Below are 17636 nucleotides of genomic sequence, written 5' to 3'. Positions count from 1 at the left end.
GAGCGCTTTGGCGCTTTACCAACTGAGCTAATGGGGTTGAGACACACATTTGCAGGTTTACTTGTTTGTATATAACTATGTGTATTGATGATTTGTTCAAAACACTTTACACTTTTGTGGATGGTTCTCTTCATGTTTGCATGTTTTAAAAGCGCTCGATAGTAAGCACATATGCTAACTATCAAGTTTTTACGGTAAGTGATCTAAACCACCAAGTTTAAATCAGTGTATGGATACTGATACTTCCAGTGGCGGCGCCACGGGGAGGGGGGCATGGGGGAAAATGCCCCCCAAGTCAGACCTCTTACCCCCCCTGTACGTGTTGCCCCCCCCAGTAAAAACCATAAAATACAACAAATTCCCCTTTTTACGATGATTTTGCCATTCACTTTGCCCCTCAATGCCCCACCCCCGAAATTTTTTTTTTTTTTCGGGCACCGCCACTGATTACTTCTTTTACTCTCTTTGTTGTCTTACATCTTCAGGTATTGATGGATTTGATACCTGTGGCATACCAACCAAGGCAGGACACTTGGCACTGCAGTTCTCAGCCAGCGCTGACTTTGGCAAGAGTGGATCAGGTGAACGGCGTGGTCAAAATGGTTTATCTGAACACATCTATGCCGTCATTGGGCCGGAAACGGATGATGAAAGCGAGATTGTCAGCCAGATAACAAACGTATATGAACTTCCCATCATGGGCTTTTCGGCTGATTCAGGAGCTCTTAGTAATCTATACACATATCCAAACTTTGCGCGTGTTATACCGCCCTCTCAGTCTCAAGCCTCAGCAATGGTGGAGATGATGTTCCGACAAGGATGGCGATATATGCATGTGTTAAAATCAGATTCTAACTTTGGACTTTATGGAGCCAATACAATTGAAAGTGTTGGAATGTCAGTAAGTGTTTTAAAGAAAATTTGTGTATTAATTGGACTTAAAGTTAATGTTACTCACAGTGGCGGCGCCAGGAAATTTTTTGTGGGGGCATTAGGGGCAAAGTGAATTTCAGGGGGGAAAATCAACAAAGTTACCGTTAAAAGTGGAAATTTTCGTAATTTTGGGTTTTTTCTGGGGGGCAACAGGGGGGGCAAGAGTTCTGACTGGGGGGCATTTGCCCCCCCCCCTGTGGCGCCGCCACTGGTTATTCACCTGTTGAAGTTGTCACTACCACAGGGGCCTCTCTCTCTCTCTTACTAATTTTATTTTTTAATTTTAATATTTTTTTTAATTTTCTCATTTTTTTAAATAATTATTTTTTTTCTCCAAGTGAAATCAGCCCTGTGATTCATATCGAGGTGAAGGCATTGTAGCTATTTTGCAGATGATGGTGGCTTTAACACAAAAAGTTTTTGAAAATGGCGTATATTGTATATTTTGCAGCTGTACTCTCATGTAAAATGTATGAAAAGCTTAACATGAGTGAGTCTGTCTTCAAAGTCCTTCTTTTGAAATACTTTCAGCGTGATATCTGTACCACCAACAAAGAAACCGTTCCAGCCGATAACTCACTGAGTGAGTGGGACAAACTCTTCAACAAATTAGATCAGCGAGCCGATGCAAGAGTCCTGGTCCTCTTCCTGGAACCACAGGACATCAGGAATTTGTTTAGGCAGTTGACAAATCGCAGGAAAGTTGGACAGTACTTCATTGTGACCAGTGATCGTTGGCCATTCATGGAACATCAAGCTTTACTTACTGAATTTCCAAATTTGGTCAAAGGTAAGGTACCACTTTCAGATGTCCCAGTGGGCTATAGTGGCAAGTGGGGGTGGGGGTCAGGTGCATCCATGGTGTCCACTCACAAAACCACCCTAAACAAGTATTTCAGAGATGGAAATTTGCACCCCTGAACAAGTATAAGTAGCACGATTTGCAACCCTAAACAAGTAGTTGTCTTTTCCCTAACCCTATTCAAATAATTGATGCAATTATTTCCAAGTAAACACACAGAAACAGGTGCTTTTAACCCTAATTAAGGGATCTGGAATGAGAGTTTTGAGCGTTTCGACAGTATTTTTTGTGGGACATGAGAGCACATCAGACATATCGAATTGCATTCTGAATACGAAGAATGTCTTTCTGATATCAAATAATTTTCATTTTTGAAATTCACGATAAATATTAAAATTTGATATTTTTCACATTTTTGATATATAACAATCCTCGAAGTAGATTTTATAAATCTAATGACATATTCTTAAAGTGTATGTAGCTGGGAGGAAAAGCTGACGATCAATTAAAAATTTTGACCTTTCATATTGAAGATATGGATTTTTCCCCCCAAAGACCTAATTTTTGTTGGTGTTTTGGGAAAAAAAATCCATATCTTCAATACGAAAGGTCAAAATTTTCAATTGATTGTCGGCTTTTCATCCCACATACATACACTTTAAGTATAAATCATCAGATTTATAAAGTTTACTTCAGTACTGTTAAATATCAAAAATATCAATTTTCAATCATTTGCCATAAAATGTGTATTACATTGCAAATTTCAAAAAATCAAAATTATTTGATATCAGAAGGACATTCTTCAGTATTCAGAATGCAATTCGATATGTCTGATGTGCTCTGATGTCCCACAATAAATACTGTCCAAACGTTCATACCCCACCCCTTAAGAAGCCTGAATTTGGCACATTGTTCGTGTTTAGTGCCCATAGAGTTTGATGCTGATATTAGCAGCTGACTTGTTATTTAGACTAAACCCCTCAGTTATGGTGGCGCTTTTCCCTTGCTGTCTTACATTCAACTGCACGGCGAAGCATACGTTTCAAGTTTACAAGGGAAGGATTAATCCTATACGCCAGTGTTGATCGTAAATACGCCCAAATAGACCACCTAATCCAAACTCTTTGAATCACCCCGGGTGAATTGTTGGTGTGCGTGCATTTGATCTTTGGATCGATCACAGATGCTGCTTTGATGCTTGTTATTAATGAACTGACAACTAATTCATCAGAATATAATGCTGAATTTATATTGGAAAATATCAATATAGGCAAAGATTCATATATGTGACATGATAAAGGGGAATGAGTCACATGTCGGCCCTGGTCGAAAATTAATTTTACACATGTTTCTAAAGAGGACATTTAGAGCTTTCAGAAACTGAAAACCCTATGTTGATATGACTTTTCTTTGTGAAGTTACGTCAATTTATCAATCGCTGAAAACAATATAAAACAAAAGAATTGTAACACTTTCTTTGCCAATATCTCAAAATCAATATTAGCGACATCCGACTCATTTCCCTTGATCGTGTCACATATTATCCCAATTAACAATAGTCAATTCATTGATTTTATAAATAATAAGGATCAACCAAGCATCGATGGTCGATCGAAATATCAAACTAATTTGTTTCTATTGCCTAAGTAATACGCATTATGATGATCTTGATGTGTGGATATAACTAAGCTTAATGTCTGATAATGTTTCAGGCTTGACAGTTGTAACAACTCCACTTCGTATGTTTGGTGAATTCAAGAATTATTTTGTCAACCTGAGACCAGATTCCAACATCAGGAATCCTTGGTTCAAGGAGTATTGGCAGAACAAGTTTCAATGCAGTCTGGATGGAGATGGCACGCCATGCAGTGGTAAGAAACATTTTATTTTCATATTTGTTTGTGTATTTGTTTGTTTGTTAACTTAAACCAAATTCCAATAATTTCTAGACCGATGCAGACTTTTATAGACTAAATTTGTAGTTTTCTGGACATCTGCATTTCCTTGTGATAGGTTCTACCAATATTACTGAAAACAGTTGGATACATCATACATCTTACAATACATATTCATGATATTCAAATGAGATTTAAATTCTACAACAGATTGCTTGCTATGTGCTCAAACGAGTGAAGTGTTCCATATGGTTTTTTATCCTAGAGATGTTGCATTGTACTACATCTGAAGGGTAAACTACTCAGTAGAACATGTCTTAAGGCCAGAGTAATGGAAGACACATTCGTCCACGACCGAATTTGAGATTTTTTGATATTTATCAACACTAAGATGTATTCTTTCACTTGAAACTGATAAAATACTACTTGCTAATATTTATTCGTATTTTTGCTTGATTTATTTAAAAAAAAAAAATGCTTGATTTATTTCACTCTTTTCAACTCTAAAAAGTCACATGGCTCAAGACAGCTTAGTAAATTGGCGGGAAATAATGAGTCAGAAATGCGCTTGAATCTGCGAAATATTGTGATTACTGCGCGATTCGCGTCGGCGTGATCTTGGCGCAACTCTCTTGCGTATGTCCAACGCAGTCAAGGCGCATTCGGTATGTTGTTAACGCCAGCAAATGTGGTGTAAACAAAACAAAAATTTGCAGTCAAAATGCCACTTAGATTTTTAATTATTTTGAACTTTTGGCGCACTGAAAGCAGAGATTATAGATTCATTGGTGCAAAAGATGCATATTTAGACCATGCACCAGATACAGCTTTTACAAGTGTGAAAGTCTTACCGTTTTAAAATTTAAGGGCGTTTTGTGCATAATTTTGACATTTTTTTACTAAAACGTCGATTTCTCAGAGTTCACTTTTGATAATATTGCGCGATTTTTGTGACAAGATAACTCGAAAAATATGCAAGCAAAGGGTAAACTTTTTGCACTATCCTTTAGAGTACATCAAAGTCTAGGGAAGGTTTTTTCATTTTTTCAAAATATTTGTTTTAAACAAAAATCTACACCATTATGTGCAATTTTTAGCTTAATAGAGTGACAAAATGGCTTTTTCACAGGTTTTTTCAATATTTGAAATAAGAGGCGAATTTCAAAAAATAAAAAACCTTCCCTAAGTTCATGTCTCTTCTTCATAAAAAGCTAACTGATTTTTTTTACTCCGACGGATTTTTTTCTAAGTTGTCACAAAAAATTGGGGTAAAAAGTGAATTTTGTGATTTTTTCAAAAACTTGAGATTTTTGAACAAATCTGACGTCACCATGGGATTCCTTGACTCATTTCCTTTCCAAAAATGTATAGTTTTATATACTTTGGACATACAATTCAGAAATAATGAAGCTCGAAAAGGTCCATGTTCTCTCCCATTACTCTGCCCTTAAGGGGGTACTACACCCCTGCCCAATTTTGGGCCTATTTTTGCATTTTTCTCAAAAATTATAGCGCATTGGGGACAAGTAAGATATGTATATTATAGGGGCAAGGACTACAACTACTGCACTGGAAATTTTATTTCAGCACAGCCAACAGTTGTTGAGTTACAGTCAAAAATGAGGGAAAACCAATATTTGATCAATAGATCAATAACTACTTGCTATGAGTTGCTGAATTTTCAGTACAGTAGTTGTAGTCCTTGCCCCTATAATATACATATCTTACTTATCACCAATGTGCTATAATTTTTGAGAAAAATGCAAAATGGGCACAAAATTGGCCAGGGGTGTAGTCCACCCTTAAAATCTTAAATTAAACATAATTTAAACAAACTTTCAACAAAGAAGCCAAGCTGCGAACAAGAGCATTCTAAAAATTACAGCCCACTAAAATATGTTAAGATTTAAAATCAATGATATAGAAGCAAACAAACCCTCTTCACCATTAGTATCATCTCAAAATCATACTTTATGATATTTCTTGCATTGGTTATCCAAATGCACAAACAGACAAGCAACACATACATTTAAAACACATAAAATACCACATTAAAAACACCCACACTGGGATCACACAAGGTTCTAAACAAAAATATGTCACATTTCGACCAAGATACATTAAGAAAGACTTTTAAGAAAGACTTAAACCAATCAATCAAAACATACAACCTGGATCACACAAGGTTCCTCTACTACCAAACCACATGACCTGAGAACCTCAAATACCAAGAACCACAAAAGCTGAGAACTGCTCTATTTTTTATTTGGTAATTGGATTTTTAGAAGTGTAGGGTGGTGTATGTAACTTGAAGAACAAATTCCTTATCATTTTCTGTAGATTTTAATACAACATTTTCATTATTATCTTTAACGTTAAGGCTTCCAGAAATACAGTGTTTTGACCTGATATGCCATTTTTACTCACTAAAATTTCTATTACGGAAACTTGCAATAAGTCATTCAATCATCTTGCATCTTGACCATTTCGATTTTTTGTCTAATGTTTAATCGTATATATTTGATTGTTTATCTTCTCACCAGGGACTAACACAGTTAGTCAGAATGATCTGACTGACAAACACATTGCGGATGTCATTGATGCCGTTTATGCAGTCGGTCATGGATTGCAAACCATGCAACAAATCCTCTGTCCCGGACAGAACCATGTCTGCGTTGAAATGACCCGATCACCAGGCAGAGACCTGTGGGATTACATTAGACAGCAAAGATTTAGTAGCATCAATCAGGATCACAATCAAATCGCATTCAATTCATTAGGTGATGGTAATCCGGTGTATGATGTGTATAATTACCAGTCTGCTGTGGATGGGGGCGCATTTGAATTTGTAAAGGTAAGGAATACATCCATAAAGGCTAGTATATTAAGAGTCAAGGATGTATTTTATCGATATCACTTGCAACAGCCATATTTATGCTGGCGGATTTTCTCTTGGGCTGGTAAAATGAACAAGTTACATGACTGGCTCATAAGTAGCAAGTTCAATAACTTGTTCAATAGACTCTAGTTTACTTGTGAGACTGGCTAGTGCCACAAAATAGTCAAGACACACACCTGCTTGGTGGCTGGTAACAAATTGTTGATTGGGTGGTAAAATGGTAAAATTATGCTCGTACAAGCCTGACTGGCTATTTATAGCAAACTAGCCTTTTCAATAAGACTCCAGTATGTCAGTATGTGTAAGTTAATTAAGGGCTTGTAACCTGTATTTAGTTACCTGCCTGACTGGCTAGTATAGAGTGTATACAATACGACGTCACTCATGACAGAGTCATCCTCATTTTTAAATGTGGATGACTCTGTCATGAGTGACGTCGTATTTAAAAATAGAAGTCTGCCCTCCATAAGGTGCCATGGGGCAATTACGCACGATAATATACAATATAACAGGTATGTTAGGTATGAATGGTTGTGGAATCGAACTAGAGACCTGTCCCTCTGTCCCCAACATGACTGCCATTTCAATTGTTATACCATTCTGGTTGGTTTATTGCATATATGGTGTATACCAAGAATTCATAACCTCATTAATAAACGCGATGTGTGTGATCCAATTACATTTAGTTATTTGTGAAAACGCCTTGAACGCAAATCGAGGTCATTAATATCTCACAATTGACCGCAAAATGCGTAATTGTTCCAATGTCGCACACAATTGACCGGCATTTGCATGTTGTTGTCGTCGAACAAACTCTGCGCGTGCTGGCTGCCGTGTTTGGATTGCGGCGCTACCATATTTGAACAGACTGTGATACGCACTTTTGTTTAGACAATAACTGCGCACCATCTATTTTGAGGTCATTGTGTGAAATCGGAGGGTTTTGTTTTGGGCTGAGGTATTTTTTCCGAGGGAGCGGTAGCTCCGAAAAAATACAGAGGCCCAAAACAAAACCCGACAAGTTCACAATGACCTCAAAATAGATGGTGCGCAGTTATTATTGTCACTCATTACCGTCGTATTTAATATTTTAAAGAAATCAAAATGGCATTTTATGTTATTTTATGCCATAAAACGCTGTTAAATATAACCAGTTTTAATCATTGTTGTAACCTACCCTACAAAAAAAAATCAACCAGGCGAATATAACATTCGCGCCGACAACAAAGCTACCAATCACAGAAGCGCGGCGGCATCGCGTGGCGTGTGCGTTGCCATAACGCGTAGCTTATACTGCATGCCGCAGCATCAGAAGTCATTGTTGCTTGCGTCCGAGTCATTGTGAGTTATTAATGACCTCGCAATTAGTGCGCGGTCAGGCAATCAATTTCTTTTGATTGGATCACAGGCTTCGCGTATATTAATGAGGTTATGAATATTGGTTGTCATGTTTTAGCCTGATCAATTTTTGGAAAGGGAAGATGTCAAAATCATCTATTTTTATAAACTTTTGAGCAAAATTTTGTGTTATTTTGTAAGGTGAAGAGATTACAGTGACGGTTATGAATGAGGTTAATAACTTTGCATCGGTAATATGTCGGGCATTGTGAAAAATCTAAACATTTTGCTTTGGACCTCGGAATATCCCTCGGGGCTATGCCCTCGGGATATTCCTCGGTTCAAAGGCAAAATGTTTAGATTTTCACAATGCCCTCCAAATAACCGATGCGCAGTTATTAACCTCTAAATAGTTAATGTGGGGTATAAGGCATTTTCTGGAACTAGATTTTGTTGATGGGGTGGTAAAATGGTAAAATTACAAGCTCATCTGGCTCTTGGCAATCTAGCTTTTTCAATAAGACTCCATTATGTTTGATAGGTAAAGTTCCTGTTGTGCTTGTAACCTGTATTGGTTACCTGGCTACATTACTGGCTAGTACCAAAAAGTTCAGATACACCCCTTATATCTGATTAGAGAGAACTGTGGATCATGTCCACTTCCTCCAAATTTTTCCATGATATTTTCCATATTTACATAAGGTATTTAAGCAGTTTCTCCTTTCATCAAGGAATAACCAAGCTGAAAACAGCATTAACTGGTTTCAAAGATACAACTCTTTATATAAACCATGTTGAAAGTGACTATTGAGGTTTTGTTCAGTTATATTAGTATCAGCATATTAAATTATGATGAATTTGGTGTTAAGTGGGCCAAAATTAAAGAAGAAGTAAACTGCAATGTGAAATTTGTTGCCAGCCTAGTAATTGGACTACCCCTTTGTATAATGCCACTCACATGATGATGATATACTTCAAACTTTTGTCATGTTTAAAGACTTTTGTCTGATACTGCATTTATTTTATAGGCCTATTGGTCTGATGCCACGCATCCAACACTTTACTTGGAAACCCACTTTTATCACCTACTATACGTGCCTACGTAGCAACCTTGTCTTCTAACTTTTAAAGATTGATGTGCCTACTGTAACAGTTGCAAGGCAAAAAAAAATTTAAAAAAGAAAAGATGGCTTATTCATTCAATATGCCCACCTATTCCACTCTAGCAAAAAAGGTGTTCACTACTCAGGGAGAGTTGACCTTGTAACCACCATCCTCTCACTAAGTGGAACAGGCAGGCATGTCAAATAAAAAAATTCTGTGTAATATTTGCCAGGGTATTAGCTCAACTTTGACCAGTAAGTGCCCCTCATTTTTGCCAAAACTACCTAAAATTTTATCCAAAACTTTAAACCAGACCTTCTGGGGGTTTAGTCAGTTTAAATAGCTATTGCTATAGCCTTTATTTATTAGTCTGATCTTGTTTTTGAGTTCATAGAACTTATTCAAGCATAATTTTTAGTTACATGCATTAGTTGTACCTATCTTAGGAGCAAATTACCCATTCAAAATGACAGGTGGATAGGTGGCTAGCTAACACCCTGAAACTTGCCCAGTTGAATAATGACTACTCTATTGTTGTTCTATTTAATATTTTCATCAGATTGGACATTTTGCAAATTATGCCTATGCTGGGGGTATTGACAACAATAGATTGAAGGTGTACGATGAAAATGGTAATGAAATCATCAGTCCTGAGTCTCAGTGTGTAGGTCAGTGTCATGATTGCAAGAGGGTTGATGAAGGTAATACAGCGGAGATCAAAGATGGAGACGTCTGGCTTGGAGGTAAGACCTTAGATTATTACAAAGATAGTCCTACATGTGGTCAAGATTATAAGTGAGATTTGATCTGCAAAGTTAGCTGAATGTGTGGAAAGAGGAGATATTTTGAGATGCTTTTGATTAATGGTGGGTAGTCTGGGGGATGGCAGGCAAACTTAAAGTGTGATGCCTTCTCAAAAGCACCCCCTCTTGAAAAGACACTGACGCCTGACACTTATAAAATTGTCACCCTTTTTGACACTCAGGTGCATAGCAAGTCACTTAATTAGTGACTCAGGGGGGCTCCGCGCCTAACTTTGGGAGCTAAGAACTGATTTTGAGCAAAATAGGGGCTTGATGAACTGAAATTTCAACCTTTTTGATGGGTCTTGTGAACTAAAATTGGGCCAAATTATAGTCTTTGGAGCTAAAACAATTCCAAAATTTGAGCTAAAGAGCTACAATTGTCAGAGTTTGAGGCTCAAAGAACTGGAGCATGATCCAAATGTGGGTCTTAAAGAAATGCTGGAGAGCCTGAAAAAGGGACCCTTGACCGCCACACATACCCATACCACCTTTGAATGTGAGTGCCCCTTCCAGTGTTAGTGACCCCCATGATGGTACTGGCATTATGATATGAGCTGTGTTTATATAATGCCAGGCTCTACTCCCAATTCCAAATCAAATTAAAAATGGTCACATTTTTCAAATAAAAGAATTACAGATATGTTTAAAATGAAATTGGAAATTTGATATGCGCACGCTTTCGTTGGCCGGGTCAGCGAAAGACATGTGGCTCGAATTGGGTTCGAATCCTGACCAAAGCAAACGGGGATTTGCCATTTGGTCTAATACCATTTGGTCTAATATTCATTTCGTCTACATCCATTTCGTCCAAACCCATTAGGTCTATATCCACTACGTCCAATATTCATTTGGTCCTTTAACCATTTGGTCCGATAACCATTTGGTCCGATAACCATTTAGTCTAATAACCAATAAGTCTAAAACCATTTAGTCTAACAACCATTTAGTCTAATATTCATTTGGTCTATAACCAATAGGTCTAATAGCCATTTGGTCTAATACCATTTGGTCTACACACCATTACATAGTCTTACAAGCATTTGGTTTATTAATAAATAGACAAAATGGTATTAGACTAACTGGTTATTAGACCATACGAGTATTAGACCTAACGGTTATTAGACCAAACGGTTATTAGACCAAATGGTTATTAAAGAAATATTAGACCAAATGGTTATTAGACTATATGGTTAGTAGACATACCGGTTATTAGACCAAACAATATTAGACTAAATGGACATTAGACTATATGATTATTAGACTAAGTGGCAATTAGCCTTTCTGGTAATAGACCAATTGAATATAGGCTAAACGGGAATTAGACGAAATGGTATTAGACCAAATGGCAATAGACCAAGCAAACAACTTCTTTTTTTGCTTTCTTTCTTTATTCCTTCCTTCTTTCCTTTTCAGTTGCCTAAAAACCCTTAGGGTGTTATGGTTAGAAGAAGATTTTTGTTCATTTCCTTCAAATCTTTTGTTTTGTATGCCAATAATTTTTTTATTATTTTATCTCCTGTACAGGATTTTTCCGTTTGCATGGCATCGGTGCAGACAAGCTTACATGCAATGATGAAGTGGTGTTCCATAATATGCAGCTGCTAGAAGCCTTCCTCTTTGCCATCGACTCCATCAACAATGATCCGCGTGTCCTGCCAAACATCAAAGTGGGTGCCATTGGGTTTGATACTTGCGGGAGCCCTACTAGAGCCCAACGTGAAGCAGGGAATTTCATTACTGCCGTGGTGGAATATCGAGGTGGCTACTTTAATAATAGGTTGACTGTCAGTGGCATTATTGGGGAGGAGACTAGTGATACAACATTGGCCTTGGCAGATATAGTTACACCACTCAAAGTACGTACTCCAGTAGCGTAGCCAGAAAGGGGGGGGACAAGAAATGAAAGAAAAAAGTGTCCCTCTGACAAAAAAATGAAAGAGAAAATCAGGAGGGTAAAGGAAAAGAAAAGGGGCAAGGAGCCCCTTTTCTACCAAAATTCAGGCCGATCATGGGCAAAATAGTGTAAAATACAAAATTTTTGCGCGCTGCACGCGCACATTGTAAAGATAAAGCCTGTCATCCTAATAAAGCTTTTTTTGAAGCTCGAAGACATAAAGTCTCTGTGTTTTGTATGATGCAACTGTAATTTTTTTTGTCTGTGCCCCTGAAATTTTATTTTGCCCCCCCCTGACCAAAAAAAGCTGGCTACGACCCTGAAGTACTCGTCTTTCTTCATGTGTAGGCCTTGAGCCAGGGGTAGTGAATAACTTGCAACCTACAGTATGCACAGTTCTTGGTACTAACCCAGAAATTGTGCCTCTATAGAGTTTTAAGATATGGTTGATATATAAATCTCAGGTACCATAACATGTATTATTTCAAATGATTATTTTTATTGGGGCAAATCGGGGTTAATTAGGTTAATTAGCTGCCTTCAATTCATCAGGCTACACTTATTCTAAACTGCACTTGGTCTCCTATATAGCTGTTGGCAACAACACCATAAACAACTGAATATAGCACTTCCAACATTAGATAAAGTCATCTGAGTTGTGGCACAACTAGGAGCATGAGACCCTCAGTCATATCAGGGCCTTACCCATGAATTCCCTCTAATAAATGAACAGGTGTAATAGTATAAAGGCCCTGATTTTCCCACTGCATTTTCCCTTGCTTCCCATTTAATTGCTCAAGTATTGATGATGGTTAGAAAATGATCCCTGGTTTAAATAGGTGTCTCAAAGTTTCCCCTTCAGGGACTGAGTTTGTCTTATAATTAACTCCTCTTTTAGCTCTAGCTCTACTGGAATTCTGGGTAGACAACTTGTATGTTATATCACACCCAGCTTGTCCTCTTGAATGTAGAGTGTGTGGTACTAAGTATCCGAATTGAGGATGGTGCCCTTCTCTTTTCAAATAGCTCTGACATTTACCATGTACAGGGTTGACTCTTTAATACATGGGACCACCAGATTAAGTGACGTTCGAACCATGGGACACTGTACATACACTAGCGACCTATACCTGCATATACTAAGTGGTGATGAGCCGGGTGAGAATTTCTATTATATTCTCAGAAGTAACTGAACATAATTGCAGGATTTCCAACTTTATAGAAACATTTTGAAGGGAAAGAAAATGCAATTGGATAAGTCTGTTACATTGTTGGCTCTTTGCAGTAGTATGTTATGAACAATTGAAGAGGAAACAGGGCAATCCTAAATAAAAATTAATAATGTAGATATGAAACTCGGGGGGTTGGTAGGGGTGTGCAGAGATAATTTAAAGTGGACCGATAAATATACCCAATTTTCAAGTAATTTTCGGCCAAATTTAACCCAAATTGTCTTAGTTTTTACAAATTTTCCCAAAAATTTTGGCTAGATTGAAGCAAAATTGGACTATTTTCCGTAAAAATTGAGAAAATTTTAAAACAAGGACCCATCCATATACCAAAATTGGCCTTGAAAAAAGGGTCATCGATATACCAAAAAGCTGAAAATGCTACCCATGTTTGCGGCACATCCCTGCATGCTCATTTGTACTGAGTACCCCACAGGGTATGAAAGGTTTGATATGCTTTAGTAGTAGGCCCATTCCATGTCAACTCCAGGGATGTGCACCGCAGCACCTCTTCAATTTTTTCTTTTTCTGTGTGGTGGTAGATATTGATGAGAAAGTAAAATCCTGAAAATTTGAGCTTCATACTCCATTTCGTTTTCCCGTGGCATCAATTTGAAATTTAGGGGGTCAGCGTAAAAATGTGTCATAGCGAAAACGATGTTTGGAGGTCCATAAATGTATAAAGGAACCCTTTAAAACTTTGAAAAGTATATATCCTGGGGTACTTTTAGAAAACTTGTAACTCCTTTACTTTAAAAGATATAGGGCCCTCAAAATGCAACTTCGTCCAACCAGGACCAACTTTGGGGGGGGTCAGAACTCCGAAAGTAAAAATAATTTTATTGTCCATTTTTTTGCCAGTCAGAGCCCTTTGGTAGGACATTACCAGGGACAGGCGATTTGCGCGGGAAAAAATAGCAAATTGCTTGGAAAAAAATAGCAAATTGCTTGCGAAATGCGCGGAAAAAATCAGCTAATTGCGCGGAGATTGCGCGGAACTTTTATACATAAAACATACATATAAAATACAGGAAGAAAAAAACATCAAAATATGAAATTATATACCGTGTCATGCAGAGTATTATGTATGTTTAACATTATGATATCTAAATCACAAAATTTGTGGCAATTTTTGACCAATTTATGCATTTTAGCGGCCATTTTGAAAAGCGCCCTCTATCTGGAGTTTTTCACACCATTTGACCATTTCATATGTTTTACATGCTTCAAAGTAAAAAAGAAAAAAAAAAAGAAAAAAAACACTTTCAAATCATATTTCCCGTGATTTGGTCACATAATCATTATTTTCACCCCTACTAATATACGTACATCCCACAGAGAAGTACCCCCATACGCGAAAGTAAGCAACACTGGTACTCTCTAAATTCCTAAGATTTAAAAATAAGTCTAAGAGACTTGTTAGAATGACAAAACCTTTCAGAGACTTAAAATTCAAATCTTTATTAGAGTAAAATTTAAATCCATTAGATTTGAATTTTAAGTCTTTTCAAGGTTTTGTCCTTCTAATAAGTCCCTGGAATTTAGAGAGTACGAGACAAATTAGTAAATGGTTACATTCATGTTTTTGTTAATCTATCGTTACATGACGCGTACTCTTCAAACATACTGCAGTTACTGTCCGTTTTCCTATACACAATACACAGTGCTCTCACCATTGACGCGTGACCTCAACAAATGATGTATGTTGGAAAGAATGGACACTTGCCTAGTTAACATCACTGTGTGAAAAATAACCAGCCAATATTTTATTTATTCTCCAAAACTTCTAGCAAATATATTTCTCTAACATGACCTAAAATTACAGCTAGGTTAGATGTTCAGAAATGGTCGCACTTTTGTAAAATATGAGTGAGGGCAAGGCATAGCTAGCCAACTCCCGTGTTAATTGAATGGAGATTTGACCCGAAAATATTGGTATCGGACCGCTCACTTCTGAAGGATGCCACAAAAAAGCGGTAAAAGCTACATTTAAACTATTCTAAATAGGTTCTAGAAAATATAGTTTTGTAACATGTCCTAAATTTTTAGCTAATTTAGATGTTTGGAGAGAATCGCACTTTTGTGTTTTAGGAAGGATATGTAAACGACAGATAACACCAAAAATATGAAGAAATTATTTCCAAACTGTGTTAAGTCAACAATCATTATGTTGCTCATTTTGAAGAATGCTGGTTAACAAAAAGCAGGTCTTTGTCTCATTTAGTGAACAAAGGTACACATACCTTTGTTTCCTTTCGTTTCCTTTATCGGTTACCCAACTGAAGCTATAATACCAGCTTTATTGCGATGTCGCACATTGAAAACAGACACTTGTGCACAACCAGAGAAGATCTGATTTAATCAGTTGAGCTGCTTCAATGAGTGTTATCTTGGTTTAATAGCTTTTAATGGGGTTTAAGTCCTGCAAAGGTCGAGATGAATTCTACTGTAGACATGACTGCATCATGACAAGGCTGATATTTCAATACAGACAAACAAAACACCATTTTTGTTCACATTTCATAGTGAATTGCACGGAAAAACATGAATTTCGCAGAGAGAAATGAAATTACGCGGAGAAAGGGAAAATTCGCGTCATAGCGTCAGCGATTTCAGCCATGAAAATCGCCTGTCCCTGGACATTACTCTTATCCAATATTGAGCATATTAGAATACATTTAGCTGAGATATTACCCATGCAAAACCACTTTTTTTAAATTTTGACCCCCCTGAAAACCAATGTCAGACAATTTGCCCCACCATCAACTTCAGGTATGTTGAAGATATGTTCTTGGACAACATTTCTGAGAGATATTGGCTTAGGGTCTTGATATCTTCAACACATTAGTTAGGTTTGCCTTCTCCATAGAGTTGTACATTAAATCATTATACCGCCAAAATCAAAAAAGTGTACAACTCTTCCATGGGTAATATCAAACTAAATGTATTCTAATATGCTCAATATTGATAAGAGTAATGTCCTAAAAAAGGGATCTGACTGGCAAAAAAATGGACAATAAAATTATTTTTACTTTTGGAGTTCTGACCCCCCCAAGTTGGTCCTGGTTGGACGAAGTTGCATTTTGAGGGCCCTATATCTTTTAAAGTAAAGGAGTTACAAGTTTTCTGATAGCAGATTTGAATTCTACACCACCAAAAGGTACCCCAGGATACATACTTTTCAAAGTTTTAAAGGGTTCCTTTATACATTTATGGACCTCCAAACATCGTCTTTTCGCGTTGCGACACATTTTTTACGCTGACCCCCCTAAATTTCAAATTGATGCCACGGGAAAACGAAATGGAGTATGAAGCTCAAATTTTCAGGATTTTACTTTCTCATCAATATCTACCACCTCACAGAAAAAGAAAAAAATTGAAGAGGTGCTGCGGTGCACATCCCTGGAGTTGACATGGAATGGGCCAGTAATGAATTTTTCTTCATGTTTTATATTTTCATCAGGTCTCTCAAATAAGCTATGCTGCTACAACAACCAAACTAGATGACCGGGAGACGTATCCTTACTTCATGAGAACTGTGGCATCGGATAAACACCAAGCACAAGCTATAGCTGCCATATTGGATAGATTCAACTGGAAATATGTGTCTGTAGTGTACTCTGATAATGAGTATGGTAACGACATGTACAAAAACATCAAGAATGTAACAAGTCAAAAAGGCATATGTATTGCACTTGCTTTCAAAGTCTTGGATAGTTTTGCGGCTGATGACTTCAGCGTTATGGTCAAAGAACTACAGCTTAATCCACAAGCAAAAGTCGTTATTTTGCTGACGTCCACTATTGACACTAAAGCATTATTGCGGCAAGCAGAAAGTCTTCAAGTTTTAGATCTTCAGTGGATCGGAGGAGACACTTGGGGAATGCGCCAAGAAATGATAGAGTCAGCACCATTGTCATCATTAGGAGCCATTGTTCTTCAGTTCCATTCACGGACCGTTCCGGGTTTTCGCGAGTATTTCACCGGTCGTCCGACATACACCAATCTGAGAAACCCATGGTGGAAGCAGTACTTATCAGATTTATTCCAGTGCAATTTGCCAGTGTTGGACGTCCCTGCAAAGTACCAAATGCAGTGCCCATGGACATTGGATTTTGACTCGGTTTATCAAGAAGTCCCGGAAGTGGAATACATCGTAACTGCCGTTAACATGTTTGCAGTAGGCCTGGAATTTGCCATGCTGGAGTTATGTCCAAATATCACAAGCTATGTTTGCAAGGAGGTGTATGAGCACCCAGAGTTGTTGAATAAACATATTAGACAGGCAGGCTTTATGCATAAAGATGGGACAGTTTTCCAGTTTGATGAGCTTGGTAATGGACCGGCAAACTATAACATTTTGAATATTCAACGGAGTCAAGGGGATTTTGCTTCTTATTCACAGGTTTGAAATAATAAACATAATTCGTTGTTGGGCAGGAAAAACCTCCTATGTGCTTATGGCCCTTGAACATGTTTAAAAGTAAAATAGCCAAGAGGTTGCACAGGAGGTTTAACTTTAAACATGTGCAGGGGCCGGCCAATGACGCAGAGGTTTTTCCTGCCCAACAACAATATTCAAAATTATAATTATGTGGTGTAGCATCATAGGAGTACGGGGCACCACCCCACAATCTGGAGTCAAAATCATACCATATAAATATTACATGGTTTCTATTGGTCAAACAGGGGAATTATTTTTCCCTTGATACTGCCTACATGATCCTATTTCCCCT

The 17636-nt window shown here is 37.5% G+C and overlaps 1 protein-coding gene across 1 annotated transcript in view; it reads left to right on the top strand.

The window, feature by feature from the left end:
* Positions 1 to 17636, top strand: part of LOC140171460 (uncharacterized) — a 55749-nt gene that overhangs the window by 24650 nt on the left and 13463 nt on the right. Inside the window, exons 8-14 of the mRNA XM_072194731.1 lie at positions 486 to 901; positions 1465 to 1723; positions 3448 to 3606; positions 6174 to 6484; positions 9531 to 9714; positions 11302 to 11633; positions 16364 to 17305. Of these exons, the coding sequence (XP_072050832.1) occupies positions 486 to 901; positions 1465 to 1723; positions 3448 to 3606; positions 6174 to 6484; positions 9531 to 9714; positions 11302 to 11633; positions 16364 to 17305 (2603 nt within the window). The remainder of the gene's footprint in view (positions 1 to 485; positions 902 to 1464; positions 1724 to 3447; positions 3607 to 6173; positions 6485 to 9530; positions 9715 to 11301; positions 11634 to 16363; positions 17306 to 17636) is intronic.

Source organism: Amphiura filiformis, chromosome 15 (assembly GCF_039555335.1).
Source record: "Amphiura filiformis chromosome 15, Afil_fr2py, whole genome shotgun sequence".
In the NCBI taxonomy this organism is placed as follows: Eukaryota; Metazoa; Echinodermata; class Ophiuroidea; order Amphilepidida; family Amphiuridae; genus Amphiura; species Amphiura filiformis.
This window is presented reverse-complemented; position numbering and strand designations above follow the sequence as displayed.